Below are 27,233 nucleotides of genomic sequence, written 5' to 3' on the forward strand. Positions count from 1 at the left end.
CATTATCCTCTTTATACGTGTTCTTTTAAGTTTTAAAATCAGGCACTGACTCATAAACCCAAAAACCACCGCAAAGTATCCTGTGTACACATTTTTAAAGTAGTTATAGTGAGTCAAATTCTTAGCTATCTTTCCTGAAGTTTTGCTGATTTGCATTAGCTAATGGTCTGATTGCTTTTATATACAATTGTTTCAATCTGTGATGAGGAAAACAAATGAGGTGAGACAGTAAAACTCTCCAGGGTTCTTCGCTTCACTTCAGCAGTAAAATATGCAAAGAAGCCAGCTCTGTGGAATCCCTCCTTTTTTAGTGTAACCTGCTTGTTTTACCTCTGAACTGACACCTCCTGTTGCTCTTGGGAACGTCTCTTTTTTTGTCCTGGGCAAAAAAAAAAAAAAAAGGGTAGCTGTGACCAAAAAAGCTTTTGAACAAAAAGGCGATATGAAAATAAAAGAAATCCTGAGGGGATTAATTTTTTCCTGCTTTTTATTATTTTTATTTCAAAATAACTTTATTTAGAAGTATAGTGAATCATTGCACAGTACATACTGAATAAACCATTAATGTGAAATAAACAATGGCAAGCATTCATTTACTCAGGAACAGTACTTAAATAAGAAATACGGCTGTCAGAAATCCCTAATGGAACTACTGTTCCAATATATCAATATTTGGCTAAAAGGCAGACTCAGCTACTGGCATGAGGACTTATTTAGAAGTGAACACATACAGTAATGCAGTAATGGAGCTGTAAAATGTTTCATGTCTTGAAAGCTTGCATTACTCTCTCCCCAAAGGGGATGCTATCACAGAAAAAATAGCATGGAAATAGGGACATTTCTGATCAAAGTATCGTAGGATCACGTGTTTTGCCTTTTCTCTTTTCCTGCAGACCCTATTTTAACAGTTGGGGGGTGGGTGGGTGGGGGGGTGGGTGTATTTCTTCTTTTTTCTTCTTTTTTTCTTTTGCGGTTTTTGGAGAATATCAGCCTTTCAGGGTACAGTTTATCTCTTCGCACATCCTCATTCTCAAAACGTCCAGTGGGGACGGGGGGGGAGAAAGCTGTAGCAGAGATAAAGGTCGCTATATTTAGCTTAATATATGCGTTCCTAAACCTCCATCCTACTTCCATCACACTTCTTGGAAGAGAGTCCTGCAACGGGCATTCAGCAGAAAAGCGGAGGAAGAGGCGTTTCGACTAAAGATAACCGAAGACATCACCTCCTTACGCTTTTTTCTCGCCCGGAAGGTTGTGAGAAGGAAGACCCCCGTCTCCTAAAAGAGTTGATCTTCACCCCCTTTGCTCGCAGGGGGCACCTCCGGGTTTCACCCACGACCGTGTGACAGCCCAGCACCCTTTGGCAAACCTGGTAATACTTCAGCCTGCCTTCTCCGCGCTGCTGCTGCCCCAGCCCCAGCCCCGGCCCCAGCCCCAGCTGCGCGCCGGGCAGCGCTTCTTTCCAGCGAAACTGGGAAGCGGCCCCGCGGAGCCCGCCCGGGGCCCCGCATCCCGGCGCAGGAAGGGGCGGCGCGGAGCTCCCGCCGAGCGCCCTGGCCGCCGCCGTCCGCCGGGCAGGTAGGGCCCGAGGGCAGCGGGGCGGCTAGGGGAGGGGAGGGAAGGGAAGGCGGGCCGGGGGAGGCGAGGGCCGGCGGCGGACAGCTCCTTCTTTTCTCCCTCGGAGGGGCCGAGCGCCCGCCTCTGATCAGGGCATCTCTGCGGGTGTGTGTGGGTCCCTCGCTTTGCCCCGCCAGCCCCATCCCTCCATCTCGGCTCGGGCAGCGTGCTGGGGGGCGGCGACCCCTGTCCGGGGCCGTGCCTGTCCCCCCAACCCTGCCTGTCCGCCCAACCCTGCCTGTCCGCCCAGCCCTGTCTTCCCTGCCGCATTTCCCCTGCCCGTGGCACTGCACCGCGCTCCCTCGAGCTGCCTGGCTCGGGCACCTCTCTCCGGCTCTCTCCCGGACCCATGATATGCTTGTTCCTTATTACAGTGATGTCATAAATAATTTAGCTCTGGAAAGGGCTTATGTCAACACACAGCCCCTCACTGGCACTGCAGTTCACCCTTCCCGGGCTGCCCCGGCCCTTTCCCTCACACCTGGGTGGCTTTGGCGCAGGACAGGCTCCTTAAGTGCTGTTGTAGATAATGCCTAAAACATTCGTGTATCAGCCCTCAAATGCCTCATTTAGAAAAGTTAATATTTGTAAATTGCTATTCCCTTTCCATTATTGCTAGTAAAAATGAATTTCTCACATCTACCTTTTCCGTTTTCCTCCCTGCAGTCAACAGTTCACAAAGTGAGAAATTCCATTCTTCCTTTTTCAGGACGTTTTTCAGACTGAGCTGTCTCTGCATTGACTCACTTGCTGAGAGAGATTGCTCTCTGTTTCAGTGATGAATTAGGTTCAGAAGATTTGTAAGTACAAGTTGTAGCTCTCTGGAGTTTGGAAGACTACCTCTGCGTCTGCTTTCCACCTGGCAAGACTTGCATAGTGAGTAAACAACTTCACTTGTGTTGTTTGAAATGAAGATGGATTTTCATTTTAATCAATAAATAGCAACCCTGGCAGAATGGTGAGTAGACCTAGTATGGTTAAGGCAACTGTTTGCTAGATCCTTTTGTTTCCTTCATGAATCCTACGTGCATTATGGCATTGTATGGTGATATTTGAAAAAGACTTAAATTCCACAAGAAGCCGTCCTTAAAGAGGTGAAATGAGTGCTTTCCTCCCTTTACCCCAAAATGTTTGTCTGATGTTCAGAATAATCTGGTGGTTTTTAAAAAAGGAAGTCACAACCCTTTGAGACCAAATTCAGGTTTCCAAAAGTGTTGATCAAAACGAGTTACTTGACCAAAATTGAGGATCAGTTTGATGTATCAGCCCCCTTTCATTCCAAAATCTTCTGATGATTCCAGGAAAATGAAGAATAATTATAATGATGCTTAAATACACACAAATGTCTAGTTCATGAGGTACCATTAATGCACTTTATAGAACATAAACCTTCAGTTTAAAGATTTTGTTGGCTTCACAATGGCATAATGATTTTTAAGAACAATTTTTTATTATTAAAATTCCATCCATGGCTTTAAGCATGTATGAAATTTGAAAAACATGCTTAAAGCTATTGTTGCTTTGGGCTTTGTAGACAACTGGCTTTTTTATACCTTTTTCGTTGAAACTGTCATTCCCCACTGTTGCCTTAGCATTTTGCCCATTGAGTATTTCTGTACTCCTTTACTAGGCAGAGAACCTTTGCCCTTACTTTAAAATATCTCTCCATTTCTTTCTGAAAATTAAAAATCCTATTCTGTTCCTTGAAGAATCTCTTTATATTAGTTGAGTTTTACCAAAAGCATTTATCTTCCCCCCCCCCTCCCCCCAGCCTCTTTCCTAGTGTTTCATCAAAGAGTATGCAAACCATATGGCTCAAATGTAAATACTGTTAGCCTGGAGTAGAACAATCTCAGACAAATTGATCAGGTTCAACAGCAATGTGAGAGTAAGATTAAGGACCTGTGTTTTGCTTGTTAATAGTAGCCACTAATCTCAAACATGGTTATTACTAAGTAGCTTGCATTATATTGTGTTCTTTAATCCCTGTTAAAAGAATGAAGGGCTCTGCTCTGCATTCATTAAAACTTTCACTGTGTGCTGATGTGATGTGCCAACAAAGACTGGGATTTAGAATTAAAAATCTGGTGATAAATGATTTTAGTGGATCATAGTTTCATGGTCTGTAACAGCTGTATTTCTTCTGGATGAGAAAGGGTGAAAAATGAAAAGTAAATTCAAGAAATGAAAATAAAGAAAGAGGCCCTTCTTTCCTTGTGTAGCAGTTTGAGTCTCCATGTGTAGGGAACTGAAACTAGGTCTGAGGAGTTTAACTGTATGACCCTTTAAAGTTGCTTGTTGCAGTACTTCTTTTAGCTCCTTTCTAAATCTGGATCTGTCTACCAGTCAGTCTGAAAAAGGGGATGTGAAACAGTTCTTTCATCTCCTTACAGTGATTTATGGGATGATGGTATACTTGTAATAAACTAGGGAGAACGATAAGAGGGGGGGAGCAGCTACACAGTTTGATGTCATTCTGGAATATTGCTGGAAATGCAGTAGCCTCCTGCCTCCGGCCGCTTTAGATCACAGAAAGTTTCTGACTGTAAATCTCAGGGAGGTGTCTTACAACAGTAAGTATGTACTTTCTCAAATTGCAAGAGGTTTGGGTAATAAAACCAAAGAAACAGAAGGCTAACGAGATTTCTTTCGGCAGCTCTCTGTGAAATATCTTTCGTGTGTGTGTCTCATTTGTCCATGCATGTTCAGGTCAGTGACTAAGCAAGGTTGTCTGTCTTGGCTGCAGAGGTTGAACTGAGCTTATTATACACCTAATCTGTCTATTTTGTAAGCAAAACGGAGGCACAGTCTTAGGACTGCCTCTGCCCTTGGTTGTTAGTTAACCTGCTATTCTGAGGAATGTCGGAGAAGATGCCCCACGCTGCTATTATTTAGTGGTGTTTTCCATTTGCCTTTGAAAGCACAGTTGACTGCATATGAAGCAATTGAATATAAGCTCCTTCATCTCCCCTGCAGTGGAAACGTTAACCCTCTCAGCTGGTGCTTATCGGTTCTATAGACAAAATTGTAAGAAAAAATTGTAGAACTCATTGTTTTCCAAGGCTCAAAATTAGCCACCAAGATGTCCGAGCTATAAACATCGTGCTGTTCTCATTGAAGGCAAGGGAAGTTTCTACTAGCTGTTTCTACAGGGTCCAGTCTTGCAAAGTTTATACTCTTTGCGGAGAAAAAAGCACTGCCCTATCCCGTGGTTGGCATCTACTGGCTTGCGATCTAAGTTTGAGTGCTTCTGTAAGATTGTCAGTTTAATCAGAAATGTGAAATAAATCTAGTGAACAAGAAAATGGAGGAAGGAAACCGTGCAGCACTTTTTGAATTTAAAATAATCTTGCCAAGAAAAATCTACATACATTACCTGATATATGAAAATAGCTGTTATGATAAAAATGTGTAACTTTCCATTTGGAAAGCCCTCTTCAGTACCAGGCAATAGTTACACTGCTCACTTGCTCAAAGGAATGTGTTTCACCGCACTTGTGATGAATTGTGAATCTGTTTTTCTTAGGCGTTCAGTACAAGCAAGAACAATTCAGTTTCATTTTTCTGGAGAAGTGCGAAATAACTGAAGAAAATGACTCTGATGATTTTTTTTTTCATGTTTATCGTTGAATCTGCCACTGGTAAGTATAAATCCCATTTCAACAGTAGAACCTTCAAAATATTTGCTGAATATGTGGCATCTTCTTGACAGTTGCTTAGAGTGGGGAAAGTTTTGTATTTTGCAGCTAAGAACAAAATCTTGAAAGTTTTGGCAAGTTCAGCCCAGCTCCAGACTTGAGAAATTTGGTCCAAAATACCACAATTATGAAGTAAAAAGAGCAGAGATGCTACCTGGAGACACCTGATGATGTTGTATGGGAGCATGGCTGTATGAAGAGCCACAGCAAGGAAGAGAATGAATCTGCTTCTTTTTGTGCCGTTCAGAATTGTGATCACAATAGTTGCTAAACAACAATAGTCTCTGAGAACCTCGGGACAAATAGAGACCGAAGGCTTATTTTATTCTTGACTATTAATGCTAGACCATGGTTCCTTTTCTGTATTTTTTTATGACTTCTGTAAGCAAAGGTACATTTGGAAATTTTGATTGGAAAAGCCGACTTTGAGACTAAATTTTACACACATAATCTCATTCCAAGGCAACTTTTCTAAAGATATCTGAAGTTTTTAAGAAATCTAGCCACATAATGATTTAGTTTTAATTAAGAAGATAAGAAAATGCAAATGTTAATTCATAGGATCTCTGCTTTTATGGCAGCTGACCAGTTCTGTGGATTAGTCATATTTGTCAAGTCAAACTGTATGTAAGAATTTCTCCTTTCCCCTTCCATTTGTGGCAGCTGCTTTACTGTAGAGTGAGGCCAGGTTCTGCCGTTTGTGCCCATTTGATTCTGATGCTGTTGGATCCATGTGAAAGAATCTTAGGGAAGTGTCCTTTTTTTACCTTCCTTTGCCTTCTGGTTTTGCTTGGGTGAGGTTGAATAAAGACTTGGAAAACTGAATTCTTAGACTGAAATAAATATTGCTGGAACAAATAAATGCTGCCAAACCACTCGGCTGAAGGAAAGCCACTTTAAAAAAAGACCAGTGGCACAGCAAATCTCTTTAAAGTCAAGCTAATGTTATTTTCTGAAAGAAGTACTTGGCTTCCTAATGTATCTTTCTTCCTCTTTTTCTGAAGAGAAGCTGTGTCCCCTTCGTGCCTCCATTGATGTGCTAGAAGGGGAATATTTTTTCCTTTGTTATCTTGAGTCAATGCAAGAACATTTTCAGGAAGAAGCTTACACAATAAAGTGGTACAAAGAAAATGCTGGAAAGCAGCAACTGATAAAGGAAACACACAGAATTGTTTCCCAAATGAATTTTCTGGAGTTTTGGCCAGCTGAACTCAGTGACTCTGGAAATTACTCTGTCACTCACAGGTGGGTACACAAGCTGGTGGGTCAACATCCTGCCTTTGCACTTCTCTATGAAGAAGCTAATTTCTTTGTCTTGCTTTGTATTGCTAGTGGCATCCGTACAAAGGAGGTGCAGGGAACTACATTAACTGTGGTGTCATTTTCCACATCATTTCACAATAACCATCCAGGCAGACCTATGATACTTACAAATAGCTATAGGCAGATGCAGCCTTTTAAAGGCTCTGTAAACCTTTTGATAAGGCAGGTAGCATTTCTGCTGGTTCGTGATTAATTACCTAAGCAAAATGAGTGATAGGCAACCCTTCTGCACACTGCCAAGTAAAAGGAAACATTTGCTTGTCTTCTCCACCAGACTTGTTCCTTCTTACTGTGTTGAGTGGATCTCACGCTATGAGGCCTGCTAAGTGGTCTAATTGTGTAGTAAAGTAATAAACAAAGAGTGGCATAGCTGAACTCCAGTTTCTGTGCAAACTTTTGCATGCTTGGAGCCGTTCAAAGAACAAATGGAATACTTGGATTTGATTTCTTACCACTGTGGAACATCATGAGTCAAAAGGAGAAATAAGGGTGGGCCTCAATTATTTGGTGGTAATCTTCATTAGACCACCATGGCAGACTAAAGGACTAAATCAAAGGTTTGCTGCATGGAGTTCTTATGACTAACTTGCACTAAAACTATAATTCAACATTTACAATTGAAGCAATAATTAATTTTAAGCAGATTATTTTGCATGTAATGATTTGTGCTGTTCTCCAGGTAATATTTTTAAGGTTCTTGCCTGGTTCGTAAAGGTTATGGGACTGCGGATACTGAAAAATGCTCTCCACATTTCTCCAGTAACATTGCAGACACAAGTTCAATAGTTTACAGTTTTAAGCTAGACTTCAATTGCTAACTTCCAAGTTAACTTGGAAGCTGAAAACTTCAAGTTAAGTTTTATTTTTCCATGTATCATTATTATTATTGTCTTCCTGATACTATTTTAAAAAGTACTGAGTCACGGTATCTGAAATGCTAAATATTATAAATGAAAAGTCTGCTCATAGAATATTTCTTTTGGGTTTATACGATTTCTTTTCAATTGTAGGGCAGTCTTTATCCAAATAGTAGGTAAAGCTTGAGAAAAATTTTACTCATGCATGTTGAACCCAATCTTAAGAGAATTGTCTTTAAGGGTGATGAGTATGGTAGTTTGGCTACTTTGTTGTGCAAGGTCGTGCAAAGGTGGTGTGTGATTGAGTACAGACGTTTGTCTGAAGTAGCGCAGGTGAAGCCAGCTGCTCGGTTTTGGTGTGTAGGGGTTAACATTAGGTAATACCAGACATAGGCTTGTCTGTTGTCACGGACCTGTACTTTTCATATCAAGTCTGAATTTGGCTTTAAATTTTTGCTTTATCGATGGCCTTGATCAGTTGTCTCTACGGTCACTTCACTAAATATGGTGCTAAAAAGCTATTAAATCTAACAACTCACTCTACTGCCAGCACCTAACCAGTGGTATAAAATGCAGGCTCTGACTTATTTTGGCATGGGGAAGGATAGGCAGAGAGCATACCTGCATCGCCAGGCTACTGAAGGAGGTTGTCATAAGGAGTCTGAAATAAAGGACAAAAGAGAGGAAAGCTGTGATGACCCCAGCCTTAATTCATGATCCTTGTGGTTTTGTGATTATTTTAAGGACTTGGAGAAATGACGGTAAATCCACAGTAAATTACAAGAACTCTGAATATGCAAAAAAATGTAAACTTCAAAACTGAGGGAAACAGCCTTATGTATAGAAGAAGGAGATGACAGGAAAAGACCTTAAGTAAAACTATTAGGATGAAGTTTGTTAAAATAAGTATTTGTTGGAAAACAAAAAATGTTTGAATCCTTTGTGAAATGTCTTGATTTGCTGATTTGCTGGTTACATCAAAACATTCATTTGGAATTAAGAGTTTTGATTTTCTGCTTTTTTGTTTCATTTTCAAGGACTATATTATGGCATTTTAAAACTCAGTTTTGAAAGAAAGCATTTTTATTTTGGAAAAAAAAAGTTTCTTAATTAAAAGAATATATTTTGACCACTCTGAAACAACTTTTTTTTTCGTTTGTTTTCAAGATTTCTTTCAGTTAGGCCCATACAGATACTCATTTTTGTGTTAGGATCAGAATGAAGACACATGCCAGAATCTTGCAATCCTCACGCGGGAACTCTTTACAGGTCTCACCACTGGAACAATAGACATAAGGGGATTTTTTTTCATGGGATTTTAATGGGAACCTGGGCTTAGTTTATATGATGGTTCTCACTGTAAGCAAGCATATTAAAGGAGCTACATTTCAGCAAATACAGAAGATTATTTGCAGAAACAGTTTTCAGCAGAGACAGAGGACTTTCTGTAGTCTCTATTGATAGGGAAAAATTGTGGGCTATTGTGGACTACTGAATTAGTTCAAGATTTAATAAGAATGACAATTAGAATGGAATTAGTTTCATTTCAGAGCATTTATAATAGGTTCAAGTTTTGGTTTTGAAAGCAGACATTCTAAGTATATTTTTATTTATCTATTTTCAACTATTTAATTTAGAGATAAGTATTCGTAAGCTATATGGGAAATGATTTTTAGAGTGCTTGTAACTGTTTAGGCAGTTTTAGTGAAGAAAGTGACAATTAAATATACTGCAAATTTTCGAGAAAAGTAAGACAACACACGTTGACAGATTTTGCAAACTAAGTAAATTTAGGGATTTTTTCCTGATATATTACAACTGACAATATGCAAGAAGCGAGAGGTGAAAGTGATATAACAGTGTATTTATGGTGTATTATCCACTTATTTTTGACTTGAAGAAGAATCAGAAGTTTTCCAGTTAAAGCAGACGCATCCTGCTGAGACATAGCATAGATAGCTGAAGTGTATGTATGTGTGTGTTGATGTGTTCACGTGTGTTTGTTAGTATGGTAGACTTAGGTTATAAATTCAGGAATTAATAGACATCACCTGTAAGCCCGAGTGTGTCCATCTTCAGCAATATTTCTTGAAAGTAAAGGATTTCACTTGTAGTGGGAGTGGTAAGCAGAAAAACTGTGTCACACATCTTTGGCAAGGTTTCTAATTTGTATGTTTTTTCATAGCCTATATCCTGTGGTTATCAAAGAAAAAAAACAGAATACAGAAAAGCAGGTCATCTGGTTGCTCTGTGTTGGTGACCTTGAAACTGAGGGAACGTACAGGTTCCTGAAAAAACTGAAAGGACTGAGATCCATGATAAACACATGATACATTTTAAGATCCTAATACTGTTTACTTTTTCAATGTGTTTAGAACAGTTGAAAGCAGTGGGAACACACACATTTAGAGTTAATATTGTAGTTTGGAAGGCAGAGTGGCTATGTATCCAGTAAACTTGGTGTATATTCTCTAAGGGCTTTCACTTCCCTGTATCCTCTCCTGAGTCAAGCTAGTTTTTGTTGTTCCTTCTTGGTGAGTTTGGCAGAGGGAGTTGAAAGGCTGTTAAGCCAGAAATACTTCTGTTCCCCACAAATTATTACTAAAGAATCTCAGCAAGTGAAAACCAGGATAGAAATATAACAGCTCAGACACTAGCAGTTTAAACAATACAACTTAATGCATGTTTTTGTTGAAAATCATGTATATGGCAGACAACTAGAAATTATGTAAGCTGAATTCATTTAGTTTGCATAGGTATGGTTTTGTCACCTTCCAGGGAGCTGCTTCTTGCCAGATTTTGGCTCATAAGGTAGAACATCTTGATCCACTTTGGGTGAAATCCTTATATTTGTTGAAGTCATTTCACCAAATATGATCACAGAAGAAAACCTCTGTGGAGTGACAGTGCTGAGGAGAACCTGTGCCTTTATCGATCCTGTTCTTTCATCTGCTGAATCTAGATAGTAAAATCATATGTATTTTATGGCTGGATCCGCAATTGCCTCTCCAGCAGTATTCAGATACTAGTGTGATGCCTAAAGAAACACACAGACTTGGTGGAATTAACTGGAACTAATGTTTATGTCTGCACCTAAACTTATCTTAGGTACCTTTACTGTCAGGGCGAGAGAGGTGCCTTTCTGGGGCACAGGTTATCTTGTCCTAAACCAAACATATAAAATAGGTCACCTAAACTGCCCTCTAAAAGGGTGACTATTGACTGTGGTCTCCCGCTGCTGACTGTGATTTAAATGTGTAAATGTGATGTTGAAGAATAGGTGAGAAGGACTCCACCCACTGTGAATACCCATGCAAGTACATCTCTGATGGAAAAGTTTTGATAAGGTTTTTCCTGTTTATGACACCATAGTTAACTGATTGAGAAACCAAACCACTATGTTTTGATTTAGATTGCAATTATAAGTAATGAATATCTCAAGTGAGTAAGGAGAACAAGGAGAACCTGTGTAGGCTGAAAAAGGGCTACAATGCGAAGAGGGTGAGCAAAATACATAAATACATCTGTTTGGGGAGCTTAAAGAGGGAAAAAAAAACCAAACCAAAACTTGGTCTGAATTCATCATATCATTGATGTCCTAACAGTTCTTCTGAATCTTGTAACAATAAAAGACAACGTTAGTCAAGAATGGTGTTTAAGCTGATACACTCGTCAGGCTTGCTTCTCCATTTCAACAGCTTTGTCCCCTTAGCTCTTCTCATCGAAATGATTCTTGACTAGTTTCAGTTCTCATGGGAACGATTTCTTTTTCTTTTCTTGGGGAGAGAAACATTCAAACATATTTATGAAGATATGACTGGCACTGGAGGGAAGTGCTCTGTGATTGCTGCTTTTGCTTTGTCAGACCCTACCTGTTCAGTAAAAAATGAGAGCTTTGTGCACTAATTGCGAAGTCTCACCCATTAACTTACAGCAGCGTACGACTTTCTCTTAAGCCCTAACTTTGCAAAAGTTAGGCCAACTTTGCCAAACTTAAGCCAAAACTCCTCCAACTTCTTTTCCCTTGATAGTCATGTATTTGGACATATCCAGCAATGAAATAACTCACAGCTATAATCTGATTCTTTAGAGGAATATGTGGATAGAATGTAGTAGATATCTGAATGACAATGGTCAGCTCCTAGGTATTCAAAAGAGGCATTTTTGCAGCATATTCACCTGGTCTTTTATAGATGCTGCATGGGATGTGATGACTCTGCTTTAGAACTGGTAGTTCCTGGATCTTCCAGTTAACCTGGGATGGCCAGCTACTGTAGAATTCTGATCAGTGCAGACCGAAAGACAAACAGATTAATGCTTTCCAAAATGCCTTGTTTTGCAGACATGCTTGAATCCATAAGTGATTTTGTAATTCATGAGACTTGTGTAGTTTAGAAATATTTCCAAAATATCGGTGACTATTTGCACAGTATCAAACAATGAATAATGTTGCTTTATGAAAAATAACAGAGTTGCCTATCTTATTTTTGACATATTTTACAAATATATTTTTCAGTTACTGCTTTAAACCTTAGCAATGCATAGGAGATTAAACCCGCAAAATCACTAGCTGATTCAAGGTCCTAAAACTTTTATTCTCACTTGTAACTATACATGATGCCACAGATTGTTGCATCCTTGTTCTGGTCGATGTAGCATATATTGTCATATTTCATAGATATAATTGTATTGTCAAATGTTTTGTGATAGATGATTTAGTTTAGATAACCTCTTTTGTTATGGGAAATAACACATATTTGGGGGTGGAAAAGTAATAAAGGGGAATATAAATAATTAGATCACTGTAGATGTACTTTTTACCTAACAACAGATGTATTAGAGAATTTATTTGTATTTTGTTGTATAACTCACTAAGCTACATTCCTTTAAAAAGCTCCTAAAACTGATTTTGCTAATTTTTTTTTTATAGCAATGGAAAACAAAATTTCACAATTCAAAAGTGGACCTTGAATGTACTTGAAAGAAATAAAAGCAGCTGTTTCAACAAAAATCATTTAACTACAGAAATTAAAAATGCTGGAACTGGTCATTCACTGAAATGCAGTGATTTGTCTGTCAATGAAAATGACAGCATAACGTGGTACAAGGTAATTACTGAAACAGTGTCACGCAAATCATTGGCTATAGAACCAAAACATCTGATTGCAGGAAAGATTAATTATAAACAAATTTTTAGAAGCATCTACAAACCTTGTAAAGCTTTAACTTCTCAGGTTATTAGGGAAAAAAACTTCAGACAGATGTACAAAAGAAAGTTTTTCTCTGCTCTCAGATTTGTTAGAAAAATCAGAAATTATTAGTAAACTGGTAGTTTGGAATGGTAAAAGATCTGATGTGCCTGTGTGTTTGCTGATTTAGCCGGCAGCTGGTTTAGCCAGCTGCTACTTTGCTGATACAGATATTATCCTGACATTAAAGGAGGTGCCAAGATATTTGTTTTACAGTTGGCATGTGCTTGTAAAGTAATTGCAAACTTTTCAATTTTGACGTTTCTGAACACTTTTTACAAAATATGTATCACATCCAGTTCTGTTTGTTTTAGGCAAATCATTGGTCTTGTCTCTACCAGCGTTTGTCAGAGCACAGATGATAGTTGTGTAAGCACCTGTAACTGTTGGGTGTTGTGCTCAACCATTGGATGAAGCACCCGGAATAGGTTTCTTCCACCCTGTGCCTGTGCATCGCCTTGACCAGTGCTCCTTATTCCTCTCAGGTGTCCTGGCTGGAGTAACAGACCCTGTTCACTCCGTGTTGAATCAGTTTCAGGAAAGGAATTTGACAGCTTAAGTACGGGCATCTGGATTCTGCCTGGCAGAATGAGCCACAGCCCTGCTTCTTTGTCCTTCGGGGCCTGGGAGGATAGGACCATTGATGGATAGGGCCATAGGTGGATATGTTTTCCTCGGTAAAGGACCATACCCCAGACTGACCTCTTTCATGGCTAAGCTGAGTATACTGATGCCTAATATTTTAATGCCTAATACTGTGGAAGACATATGAAGCAGCCATCCTTGTACCTAAATATTCTTTGGCGCTTGATTGGGTGAAAATTTTCAAAGCCTTCCTGTCACATCCTAAGCTGAGATAGATAAAACAGGGATGGTCACACATGCCTTTTGTATAAGAGCCTGGTAGTAAGCATATGCACCCAGGAAATGTCCATTCCCTGGACAATTTCCAGCAGTGATCATTTCCCTTCTTGATCTAAGGTAATTCAGACCAGAAACAAATATTGCTGCGTTTTCACAGGACATTTCACTTAGCATGTGTTGTGAATTTAAAAAAAAAACCAAACAGAGTTTGTTTTGGAGGATAGAGAGGGTAAACTAATGTGAGTCCAACTCTTGTCACCATCTGAGATTGTAACTTTTCCTATTGTTGAGGCATTTTGCTTTAACCTGAAAGCTCCTCATAAGTCTAGACAACTTTTGGCCACAAGTAGGTGACACCTACAGACCCAAGCCATCATTTTGAAAAAAAATAGATGAGTCCATTTAAATTCCCAATACAGTATTTTTATACTCAGACGCTTACTTGGAATTACAGTGCTCTCAACTTCTAACAGGTTGAATGTTCAAATATTTAATTTAAGTGACCATGACTGAAAATTGGGCCCCCACCTCTTTTGGGTCAGATAAATGTCATTGAGATAGTGAAAGAGTGATGGTGACACTTCATTTCAAAAATAATTTTTAACTTCTTTAAGGTTTTGAATGTATGTTTGCTACAGAATAGTATTTTCTGTCTTTATTGATGCAGGACTGTAAGAACTATGAAAATGAAACAGAGCGGGAACTGGATTTTAAAACCTTAACAGTACAGCACTCTGGGATATATACTTGTAAAATTCTAATCAGTCATGAAGGAAAGATATACCACAGCACAAATACAATTAAGCTGGTAGTAGAAGAAGGTAAGAAAGCTTTCTGAAATTCTGCAGCATGCTTTTTTGTTCTTCTTACTATGGGGATTTTTAATTACAACTCTCATTTGATAAATATATACGGGGTGATCAAATCTGGTAATCTGAACTATTTCACAATAATTTCAAAAATAAAAAAGCAGCAGAAGAAGTTTATATGACATATTTCCAATTTTGGAAAATTTATTTAGTATGTTTTCCCGGCAGTTTTATTTTTTTTCAAAATTGGCTGCTGTAAGTAAGTCGTACAAACTTGCTAAGAGTTTTGGGGAAGAGCCTTTCCAACCATTGTAAATTGTGCACTGTATATGTATACATGTGAAAAAAATTCAACAGGGCATACTGTGTTTTAAACTACTTAATAATGCCAGAGTCCAGATATTGTTCTTTTAATTAAATGGAATCTATGTGATTAGTTTTAGAAATAAAGCAAATGTGTAATTTTTACTGTGGTAGAATGTAAGTAAGCTATTACTTCAACAGCAATACTTCGTTCTGTTTTAGATGCACCAGAGGCTGTAACTTTGGAGATAGTTGGACGCGATGAAGAAATTGAAACAGAAATAGGTATCAAATTAGTACAAGAATCTTTGTGGTAGCTACTGCATGTATATGCTTTTGTTCTGATCTCTTTATGGTTGATGGTCTAGTTAAGTGTAATCAAACTAAGAATTGTTTGTGCACCCTTCTGGATCTGATCCATCCTCACATCTGGTTATGTTTTGCCTAGTGTATTCCATGATTGATATACAAGTACACTAAATTTACCCTTTTACAGAGGCAGAAGCTGAGGTTGCTGCTATGACCAGCAAGAGAAAGTGGTGGTGATGATAAACCAGCTCTCCATGGCTTTGTTTTGTAGATAGCAAACCCCACAGAGTGATGTGTGAAAGACGTCCGGTTTGTTCAGCGAACAGCAATAATGAGTAATCCCCTTAATACCTGATGCAGTTGAGGATGTTATTCTGCAGGGAAATGAGAAGTGGGAGGGCTGACAGTCCTGGCAATGTGAGCGTCAGATGTGTCACTGCTGGAAAGAACTGGTTATATTGTCAAAAGCCAAACCCTTGACTGTGCTTCTAGCTTGGAGTAGGTTGATAACACGGTCTGCAGGCTTCGCACGGTGTTGGACAGGATCCAGGATTTTGTGATTGAGGCTGTAATTAATTTTTAAAAACAGAAATTTACTTGTCTTTTTCCTTTCCTGTGCCTGAGGGTTTTTCCCATCTGGTTACCCAATCCTTCCTTTCCAAGTCTGAAAAATCATATTTACCTCCTCTGTTGCTCATACGTGTATCTTATTTGCTCAGCCAGGACTTCAGATGCTAATTTTCCTTCCTTCCGACAAAGACCAGTTGGTAGGTCCTTTTTCCAATGGTAGTACCCCAATCCTATGATGCCTCATGTCTCCCAACTTCCCAGTACACCCTTCCTGCACAGTTCTTCCCCCTTACTGTGCTTGTCCCAACCCTTAGAAGGTGGCAGGGTTCAGGACTAAATGATTATGAATCATCTGTCTTCCATCTCTTATCTGCCTTGATAAGATTATTTGGTAAGGTCATTGAACTACCTGGTGAGCAATGAGACAGATGGCATAGTGGATAGTGAAGGGAATTTTGGATGGCCTTTCAAACCTGTCATTGCTTAGATGGCGTTCTATAATATTTCCCTGAAAATAGCTGTTGTGTATGGTGAAAAGGCTAGAGTTGCAAGGTAGATGATACTAGAAGTTTAGGTCTATGTTTCAATCTGTGCAACTGTGATTTGGATTTCTAAGGTCCCATTTTCAGCTGGATCCTGCTTTAAAGGTTCTTAAGCGGCTCCGCTGGAAGCATCCACTCTGATAAATCTCGAGAAAGCAGCTTATAATGTGTGCCCTTAGAGAATTCCTGGGCAGGCCTCGCTTACTGGAAAGCATTTGTGCGTGATGGCCTGAACAAGACCTAACATGCGGCTTTCGTGACTTAATAAAGGGCATTCTGGATGTGTTCCCTGGAAATGATGCTGGCATAGCCTAGAAATGGTGCTGTGAAGTTGCAGATACTCTCAGGTCAAGCTTCCCATGACAATGTTTAAAATAAAATGCCTTGCGAATTATCAAATCTCAGATTGCAGAGCTGCAACCTTCTGCCTTTATTTTCCCAAGTGTACAGTTGTCTTTTTACTTTTGCTCTTCTTTTAATTGACCAGGCTCTAAGGGGTGATTCCTGTCACTTCCGATTAGGTACAAGTAGCTGACTGACTAAGTGACTTATTCACACATTCAGGATTATGCTGATTTCCAGGTGTGGAGCTGGGATGAGAATTTCTTCTGTGAGACTTCAGCTGGGGGTCTGACAGGTTTTGTTTTTAGTTTGAGTAATAGTCCATACTTTAGCTATTATAATCGATTGGTTGTAATTCCCCTTACCAGTTACTTACTTTTACCTGGCCCTGGGGCACTGCCTGCAGCACACAGTTTAGTTCATAGAATCATAGAATATCTCAAGTTGGAAGGGGTCCATGAGATTCATCGAGTCCAACTCCCTTTAGTTCTCTAAAGCCTGAAATGCTCTGGGCCTATTTAAACTCTTCTGGCTGTGACAGAGTTTATCTGAGAGAAAGCAGTGGATGACTGTCACCCTGCAACAGGGTACAAGAGAGCCCTGGGCGTGGTTGCCAAAGCCAGTGCTGGTGGAACATGTATGAAACATCGCGCAGGGGCTGCGATGTCCAGAAAGGAGCACAGCTCGTGGGGTACGTTGCCTGGAAAGCTGACATTTTACTGCACTCTGAACATGAATGCTACTTCTGACTAGATCTTCTCATGTTATGCTTTGTTTAGGTAAAGAAGAGATACTCAATTGCACAGGTTTCTTGGGTTATTATATGCGAGAAGATGCCAGCCTCTACTGGTTAATTAATCAAACGTTTCCAGAAAAATGCTCAGGTATCCCCGAGAATGAACCTTCAATATGTGAAGAAGAGTTCAAAAAATTACAGTAGGTTTCCTGAAAATACTGCACTTTTGTTTGTGTGTGATAATGTCCTGCACTTTGTGGACTGCAAATTCAGTAAAATGTCTGAGGTTATTTTAGAATTTTTTTCTCAAAATCTGCCTCTCAGCTGGTTGTAGGTTTCTGTACAGATAGTGTTGCTAACACCATTCCTTGTTGCAGGTTGGGAAACAAGTTCTATGTCACAAGGCTACTACGGATTAAAAAAGTAACAGACGAGGACATGCATCATAATTTCACCTGCATGTTGCAAGCTGATGAAAGAACACAAACAAAAATAGTGAAATTGAAGAAAGGTACGGTATAATCTATGAATCATACTCCTCGTACATAATTCTTAATCGTGCCAGCCTTCTCAATCCTGAGGGCAGGGTACTGGTTTCAGAACATCTCTCCAGATATGTCTGTGTGCTTATGAAGGCCCTGGTCCACCTAACAGCCCCCCTGGGTGATTCCTCCTGCTCTGAGACAGGGGCAGCAGGAGTTGCTGCAACATCTGCTGGAGCAGCTGGGTGAGGGCTCCATAGTTGAACCACTGCTGCTGTGGACACAGCTGGGGAGGGTGAGCTGTGCGCTGGCTGCCAGATCCCCGGGCGGCACTTTGTTAGACCCCATGATAGAGCGTTCCCTGTGCTCTCCTACTCGTCAGATTGGTGGGATCGTGGGGGTTAACTATCCAAAGTTTGGTGCAGCCCAGGGTCTGCTGTTCGGATCACTTTGTTTATTAAGCAGGTCTTTATCTAAAATTAAAATTTGAGGTTTTGGTTGGTTTTTGTGGTTGTTTTTTTGTTGTTGTTTGTTTTTGTTTTTGTTGGGTGTTTTTGGTTTTTTTTTTTTCCTTTTTTCCTGGAAAGGTCAATCTTTTATATTCCTGATAATGCCTGAAACGTTCTGATCAACAGTTTCTCTCTTGTCAGGGACTTTATCCTTCTAGCTATGGAGAGCTGACCTCTACCATATAGTAGTACTTCACATTTATAGTCCAGACAGCCTGGAGAGTCATGGCAAATGGGCATTCCCTTCTTGTTTTCCATCTCTCTCAGACCTTTCCAAGCTTTACTGGGAGGAAATATATGAAAATAGACTAGTCAAAAGATGATACATATAATAAAGCAAATGAAATACAGACTACAATGAGCATGACTTGACAGTGCCTTCATAAAGACTTCACAAAGATTTAAGGGTTAAAAATCTCTATTTGGAACTAAAAATACAAACATAACAGAATAATAATTAAGAAAAAAAAAGCTTGAAAGAGACTAGAGACAGAGAAAAAATAAAAGATCTTGGCCAAAGAGATTAAAGGGCACATTAAGGACTGTTATGGATAGACTGAGAGAGGGGTGAAAGGTAGCAGGATAACAGGAAATAATAAAGAACCTGAAGAAAACTCATCATAAAAGTGGGTGACCACCAGTTTGGGATGCTGTACATCTATGAGGATCTGTAGTGTCAGTCTTGATCTCACATACGGTTCGTATGTGTGGAGGGTGTGTGAAGGCGTGCAAGACTGTTTCTCCAGTTTTTAGAGTAATCCGTGTTCTGTAGTTCTTCTCCATCTCAGGACAAATGGCATGCATATGTGCTTGAAGTATTAGCAGGAAAGGATTCACATCAACACTGTGATTTTTGGGGGTGATTTTAAGATGCCATCAGTATTGAATAGAGTAATCTTGTCATACAATACTCTTTGTCAAGGCTATAATTTCTGTTTTACAGGGATCACCCGAGATCTGCCTGTGCACATATTTACAACTGGAATGGTCCTTGCTGTTCTATTTCCATGTGTTGCAGTAGCTGTGGTGTTTGTCTGTGTGATGTTTAGAGTCGACTTAGTTCTATTTTACAGGAACATACGCAGAAGAGATGATACTGCTGGAGGTATGACTTGGCTAATGCTGACATTGAAATAAGTGTATTGATTAAAAAATAGTTTCTGGTAGGTTCTATAAAACAGTCATCTTTGAGAAAGAGACAAAATAAATCCAGGAGTTTTCTGAGTAGAAACAGCAAAGAATATGTAAAAGAGAACTTGATGGTCAGATGCTAAAGTGAGTTTATTATACACCTGGGGCAGTAACAGCAGATAAACACAGTGAAGAAGCTGCCTCTGGAGCAGGTAGTGGAAGGGACATGGTTAGATGCTGTTCAGATGTGCTCTGTTCTGCCATATTCTTCATCACAAAAGTTGATGAAGGTGGAGAAGTTTATAATTATCTATCTGTAAAGAGGATGAGCACTCTGGAGTTGTCAGACAGACAGACTGACAGAAATTTGTTTTCACCTCACTGATGCCCTTCAGTGAGGTGAAGGTTAAAATACTTCCTTGACTGTAGAGGCCATTGCAACGTTTATAGGTTTGTCACTAAATGCACTTAAGGAGAGCAGGAGAGCACACTGCCAGTATCTTACCAGGCAGCATTGCTGTGACCTTGTCTTAAGGAGCAAGCCTGACAGTTACCCAATTCTGGGTATAATTTTTCTGAAAATTGTGGTGAAAAAAGCTTGCTGTATATATGTACCTTATTTTCTTAGCCCTCCTTAGTCTCTAAATCAGCTTGAATATAGCTTGAATAAACTGCAGTGGTTGGAGATTTCTCAGTAATGGGTGGATGTCATTTATGCCTGCCAATGTTATGTATCTATCTGTTGATGTTAGCTATCACTGCGTACACTGGCTTACAAGGAGGAGAACCTGGACTAGGCCACGCTGGAGGAACTGATTGTCTGATAATAGGCAATGGGTTTCCTACTTCTAGATCTGTGCGTGTGTAGGGTTTCATGGGCTTTAGTTTGTGCTCTCTCTTATGAACTACATGTAGTAAAGTATCTGGAAAGGGAAGCAAAGGCAAAGAAGTACAGTTTAAGATGCAAAGCTATATGCACCGCTGTATCAATTCAGATGGTTGTTCTGTGGCAAGGTTCAATTAGATATCACTCAATGGGGTAGACCTGGCCTCTGAACTGGTCTTGGATTTTGTGTTTGTAAATGTCGTGGTTTAACCTGGCAGGCAGCCAAATACCACGCAGCCGCTCACTCATTCCTCCCCCCCCCCGCCCCAGTGGGACGGGGAGAGAATCGGAAGGGTAAGAGTGAGAAAAACTCATGGGTTGAGATGAAGACAGTTTAATAGAACAGAAAAGGGAAAATAATAATAATAATAATAATGATAGAATATACAAAATGAGTGACGCACAATGCAGTTGCTCACCACCGTGCTGACCGATAGCAATCGGTACTTCCTGGATCACGCCTACCGTTCATATACTGAACATGACGTCACATGGTATGGAATACCCCATTAGCCTGGGGTATGGCTGGCTGTCCTGATTATGTTCCCTCCTGTCTTGTGCACCTAGCTCAGTCAGTAGGCACGGGAGCTGTCCTTGGACTAGGAGGGTACTTAGCAATGACTGAAAACATCAGTGTGTTATCAACATTCTCCTCATACTAAATCCAAAACACAGCACTAGGAAGAAATTTAAGCCTAGCCCAGCCGAAACCAGGACAGTTCATTAATGCCCAAAGCATGACCAGACATGGTATACTCTTATAATTAAAATAATAAATTGGTTTATTCTCTTTTGCCAGTACCCATTCTACAGAACTACTTGATAGTCTTAGACAAAGAGTAAAATAAATGTGGAAATCTGCAATATCACTTAAATAGTAATCTTAACAGGTTACAGACACAATTTTTCCTTCCCTTCATTTTCTTGGTCGTCACAGATGTGACATTAAATGGTTAAATTAATCTGATTTTTTAAAAAACCACCTTAATGTAGAAAGGATATATTATTTTCAAATATTTGCCAAATGCAATCAGAATCTTTTGTATCAAATTTAAATTGATTCAGGATTTTTTTTGTGTGAAGACTGTTTGGGGTATCAAAGGAAAGAGCAGGAGTTTCTAGATGCTTTGCTACTGAGACAATATCTTTGAAAACCAGAATGGTGGATCAGATACTGTATTTCTAATGGTTGCTAACAGAACAACAACTGGTGATTTCTTTTCAGATGGAAAAGAATATGATGCATTTGTGTCTTACCTGAAAGACTGTGTTTCTCCTACTGAAGAAGAGAGAGAATTTGCTTTGAAGATATTACCCATGATATTAGAAGAAAACTTTGGGTACAAGTTATGTATATTTGAGAGGGATGTATCCCCTGGAGGAGGTAAGTGTATTGAATATTCTTGTCATGAACTAGAGACATCATTTTCACACAAAGGTAAAAGTCTGCAATTAGAAGGAATTCTGTCAAATGTGTTGTGCATTCATTGAAATGTTGCATTTTTCATTGAATCTAGACTATGTGCATGCAAAGTTTGCATGCACACATTTTACATATTATATAGATATATTTGTGAATTCATATACACCTATACACACACACACACATACATCTCTTTAATTACATAGATCCAAGATGAACAGATGAAAAAGCTAGCATAGAGAAAGTTAAGGTGAGAACACAGAAGATGTCAGATGTTTCACAGTAATAGTGCTCTTGCTCTGCTTTTGCTGAGAGCAGGCGCCTATGAATGAACTCACATTTACTGCATAGAGCAGCTGGTGTCTCTGGTACAAGTTATTCTCAGGTGACTTGTATATTTGCTGTATCTTCAGTGTGGTGGTTGAAACCATTTTGTGAATGTAATGGATGCCATAACAAAATAGAAATGAGAACATGGAATTTTGTTTCTCTAATGGCCTATGGATAGATGTCCTTTTGCAGATGCTTGGAAAAAAGATACTGGGGGGTTCCATTTAGTCCAGAGATCTAGTTGAGGAATAGGATTTCATTGTTAAAAACACATAACCATAAGGTCAGTCAGCCTCCTTCACAAAACAGGATCTTCTCTCCTTGTATCCAATCCTGACATATTTTTCTAAACTGAGAGGTGCTACAACTCTCCCAAGCCATTTTTTCCAGTTATTCTCTCTCCCTAAGTATTAAAAAAAGGCTTTCCGAAGTGCTCAATCTGATTCTTTCAATAGTTTTAGCTTGTTTCTTTGCAATAGTTTTAGCTTATTTCCTTTTCTCTGGTTGGATCCATTGTGAGTGTGGAAAACAGAGTATTTCCTTCTATTTACAGGAGCCTTTGGTGTGTTGTAATACCCTTGTCAGCTTCCTTCTCCTCTCAGTTTTCTCTTCTTTAGGTTACTCCTGCAGTTTGCTTTCCCTTTCCCTACAAGGCATGTTTTCTAGATCTCTGGTTTCTGTAGACCTTGTTGTCCCATGGTGCTGAAGCAAGCACAGGAAGTTGTGCATGAAAATTCAATTCGGTGCATGGGCGTTTGAAGGGTATCACCGTCTGATTTCATTCATCGCTTGCCATGACAAAAGTAATGGATCTAAAATACAGTCAGAACTCATTCTGTCATCACATGCTAGTCTTCTCAACCTTGTGTTATTGGCAATAGATATGGGTATTCGGTGATATTTGGAGAGAGGTTGCTGTTGGTCACTCTCTATGGAATCACTCCAATATTAACTATTATGAAAGAGCAAAGAGATGTCTGGTTGGAGGAAAAATAAATTTTGCTGTCACCTTCTATCCATGTGACTACTGACAGACAGCTCTCTAGGGTAGCTGGAGATTGTGTGTAGGTTTTGTCTGCTCCAGAGAACAAGCTTTGGCCATACCTGAGCCCATTTACGCAGACTCTTAATCTTTAATGCATATTAATCTCTTCTTAGGGACGGGATGCTTACATGCTGTCACTTTATAAGGGGAACATTTTTGGTACATGTGCGATTGTTAAAGGATAAGTCGATTCAGTGCCTATCCTTTCGATTTAGTTTAATAACACATTTATCTTTAATTTGCAGCCATTGTTGATGATATCCATTCATTCATTGACAAAAGTCGAAGATTAATCATTATACTGAGCCAGAACTACGTTTCTGACAGAGCCATATACGAACTTGAGAGTGGACTGCATAAAGCCCTAGTTGAAAGGAAAACTAAGATCATATTAATTGAATATATGCCTATAAGTAACTACAATTTCTTGCCAGAATCACTGTCTCTTTTACCATCAAAGAGGGTTGTGAAGTGGAAAAAGGATAAATCTCTTCCTGTGAATTCCAGATTTTGGAAGAACCTTCGGTACCTGATGCCAGCAAAACCTACCAAGATAAACACCAAAGGGCACTATAATAATCTTGATCTAGACTCAGAAGGGGCTCAACCACGGACTGAGGGCTGTGACTTTAATGCAGTCGTATAACAATTCTGGAGACAGAAGATGCTGCAGAAAAACGCACATTTTGCTAACTACTAGAAAACACAAACTGCACACTTACTTTGGGAAGATAGTGTTCATAAGAGGCCAAGTCTGAGATCTGAGAAGACTGTAGAGATTGTTACAGTGGCTAGGACGATGTTAACCCCAATGCTAAATGCTATCCCAGAGAGAGTTTCCTCAGCGATCTACACAAGGAGCAGAAATTTGATTCTGCTTAGGACTTACCACATAGCCCAAAGCACAATGCAAAACATTTTGATTTCACATTTTCCAGTAATGTAGAATGATATTAGTTATACTTGTATAATTTTTGAGGCCCCTCAGTAAATATATCAGTACTTGCAAAGTATTATTATTTAGACGCTCTTGGTTTTGTATTTTGGTATTTCCTAAGGATCCTGCTTGGGAGTAGACCCAAATGGCTCCTGCCCTAGGAAGCTTGGCATGCAGGCTTTGGGCAATGTCAAGCAGAAAAATCAAGTGAAAACAGAGAAAGGGGAGGTTAGAAAGAGTAGGGCAGATTTGGTTGGGCTAACAGTATTCACTACTGACTTCTACATGGTCTAGACAAGCCAAGTGGGAGTGATTTGGAGGAATGGTAAAGACTGTTTCCATCCTCCTGTTTCACTGAGAATACTGTAAATGCTTATTTTGGCAGGGAGAAGAGGGGGATGGAATACTAGTATTTTGTTCATGGACACTGATACCTACATTATACCCTGAGCTGCCTTCAGCTGAGGGATGTAGGGGATTTATGTGAAAATGAGATCTTTGGTACATACATATACTCCTAACCCTTTGGAACATTTGTACTTAGTATTATTTTTTAAAACAAACTTAGTAATGCCATTCAAAACCATGGTAATCCTCTCTTATTATTAACTGCCTGGCAGAAGATACCAATCTGACATAAATTCCTGGATAAAATGGAACCATATTTCCTCCTAGTATCAATGGGGAGAAATCAACGGAGAATCATTTTGGAAGATCTGTCAGTTTGCTAGGAGACCATCAAGGCTCAGCCCCCTCTCACCATTGTCTTGCGTTCAACTCATGCTAGTTCTGAGGAGACCTCTCTTTGACACTGACACTTAATTCATGCAGCTGTAGTGGAGGAGCTCCGCTACCTTCTCAGTGCACTTGAGAGCACAACTGGAGCGCTAGGTCTCATGGCAATGTCTCAAGATTCATGAGAATGAAATACCTTGTTGTTTGTCAAATATCCTGTAATCAAGCATGGTTTCTAGCAGATCAGGTAAAAGTAAAGGCTAAATGTGGATTTACAAAATGGAGACAACACCGTTGCCAGGTTAACACGCAGATGAAAAGGAACAAAGGAATAAGGCACACATCCGTGGCGTCCTTCAGATCAGCTCCAAGAGGTCTCCCTCTTTCTGTCAGGCAACTAAAGAGCTATTGGAATGTGATCCTTAGGCAAAAGCCATTCTCTGGCTTAAGCTTTTACTGAAGAGGATTTCTGCTCTGTAGATATGTGTGTCTTTATATTTCCAAATCTTTCTCAAGGTTCAGTTCTTCTCTACCAGTGTTTCCTGTGATTTGTAATCACAGATCAGTTTTAATATTCTCCTGCAGGACTAATGATTGCCCCTACTTCAGAAATGCCATCAGACATACTGGGCACATCCATTCTTGGCCAAACAGCTGACAGAAAAGTTAGTAATTTTCCTGGTACTTAACTGAGGTGTTAAACTTGCTTCTCAGCCACATAGTTTTTCATATGCTGTCGTCAATGTATTGCCTAACAATATAAAGTGTCAAATGTGTTATACTATGCATGTGAATATGGATAGTGCACATGGTTTGTTAAAAGCTCTGGACCGAGCCTACTCTCTGTGAGAATCAGCTACTATAAACTGAGATTGAATTTGCCATGAATGCCCCCACACCTCAGCTTGGAGAGATGATGTGACTGCATATAGCTGCTGTACCCTGAAGATTGTGAGACCATACAGAATTTGACCGCACTGAGGTTTTACAGAATACCAGAGGACTATACATAAGGAAGGATGAAAGCTAAATGGCATTAACTCCAAAGTTGTTTGAATGCCAGCAAAGCAGACATGCAGATGCAGTACAATGAACTACTCAATATCTGTAAAAGGGCAAGTGTTTTTGCACAGAATGGTATCGTGACACAGTTATTTAATCTCTATAGCTGATTGTCACTGCCCATAGTGTGGTAAAGGGAGACAAGGGAAATTAAGAATATGCATCCTCATATTAACACCAGATGTTGTTCTTATTGCTCTTGAATAACCTGAATTACTGACTTTAATCAGGGCTTGGAAATGCCTGCTTTATGTTTACCAGTCCCTAGAGAAAAGGAGGTGCTAATATGACTTTTATAGACTGTAGTTGTGTTGATTTGCCTGATCATGTATATGTCAATTCATAAGTGAATTCACATGATAGTTGGTTTGAGGTAATGGGTCATTTCAGTGATTTATATTGCATTTTCTGTTCCATTTTTGCACTTAATAAAACTTTATTTCCCCCTCTCCACATCTGCGGCTTCCGTTTTTGCTGCAGTTAGACAGCAGTAAGTGTCAAAAATCAATCTTACAGTAAGAAGAAAAAATGCAATAAAAAACAAGAGTGTGGTTAGACCTGCTCTTCACAAGCAATAAATGTCTCATTTGTACTGTAGAACAATTTAAACAAAGCCAAATCCAAACAAGTGATTGGAATATGTAAGTTCCCAGAGGAGGATGCAAATGGGATCAGTGAGGAGACAGCTGTTGTAAGACACCAGTCTTGAAGATTCTTGTCTTTCTTGCACATGTTACAACATGGCACTGGCTGTGAGAGCGTAGTCTGTGTCTGCATTTTTTTAGTGTTCCTGGTTGACCACTTTCTACCACACACAATGCAGGCTGGAAGAAAGAAAGTATCAAAACAGTCTTCTTGTCTATTGATAATTCAAACATAAATGTCGGGAAGAGTTGGGACTATTGTATATAGTATCAGTACTATAGTGTAGTACCGTCTAAGGGCCTGGAAATGTAGAAGTTCGTGAATAATAGTTGTCCATGTGCCCTGTCCTGTGTGTCCACCTTCAGTGTCTGCACCAAATCTGGAGATACTCTTTGAGTGAAGGGGTCCCTCCACATGGACACCATGTCTAGTTCCATATCCATAATTTCTTCCTAGTATAAGCGCTTCTGTTCCTCCATTGCCACCTGCATTCTTTACAGAGATATGGGGAGAGTAGAACTTGCAAACCAGGGGTAAATGGTAAAAGGTCATAAAAAATTGGCAAGAAAATAAAGATTAGCAGGTAAGAAAATAGACGCGTGAGTCCGGCCTGGAAGGTTACTCTAGAACTGTGGTTATATATTCAAGTTGTCCTTTTCTATCTTGCTTTCTCAGAGAAAGTAAAATAAATTGGCTTTCTTTTTAGAGATGACTATGGTCTGGCTTACACAGAAGAGGCAACTTTTACATCATTAAATCCTATATATATTTAATAAAATGTTTGAAATGTTGCCTTTCCTAGTGAGATGCTTGTGATGGAGTTGAAAAG

At 39.6% G+C, this 27,233-nt stretch overlaps 1 protein-coding gene across 1 annotated transcript; it reads left to right on the forward strand.

Annotated features, from left to right (window-relative positions):
* Positions 1–826: 826 nt before the first annotated feature.
* On the forward strand, positions 827–26,198 carry IL18R1 (interleukin 18 receptor 1). Its single transcript, XM_075136048.1, has 11 exons — positions 827–2,493; positions 5,144–5,258; positions 6,320–6,560; positions 12,426–12,603; positions 14,276–14,429; positions 14,943–15,005; positions 17,263–17,419; positions 17,597–17,730; positions 19,154–19,315; positions 21,453–21,611; positions 23,271–26,198. The coding sequence occupies exons 2-11, from the start codon at positions 5,210–5,212 to the stop codon at positions 23,669–23,671; spliced, it is 1,698 nt and encodes a 565-aa protein (XP_074992149.1). The 5' UTR covers positions 827–2,493; positions 5,144–5,209; the 3' UTR covers positions 23,672–26,198.
* The last annotated feature ends 1,035 nt before the right edge of the window (positions 26,199–27,233 follow it).

Source organism: Calonectris borealis, chromosome 1 (genome assembly GCF_964195595.1).
Source record: "Calonectris borealis chromosome 1, bCalBor7.hap1.2, whole genome shotgun sequence".
NCBI classification, from domain to species: domain Eukaryota; kingdom Metazoa; phylum Chordata; class Aves; order Procellariiformes; family Procellariidae; genus Calonectris; species Calonectris borealis.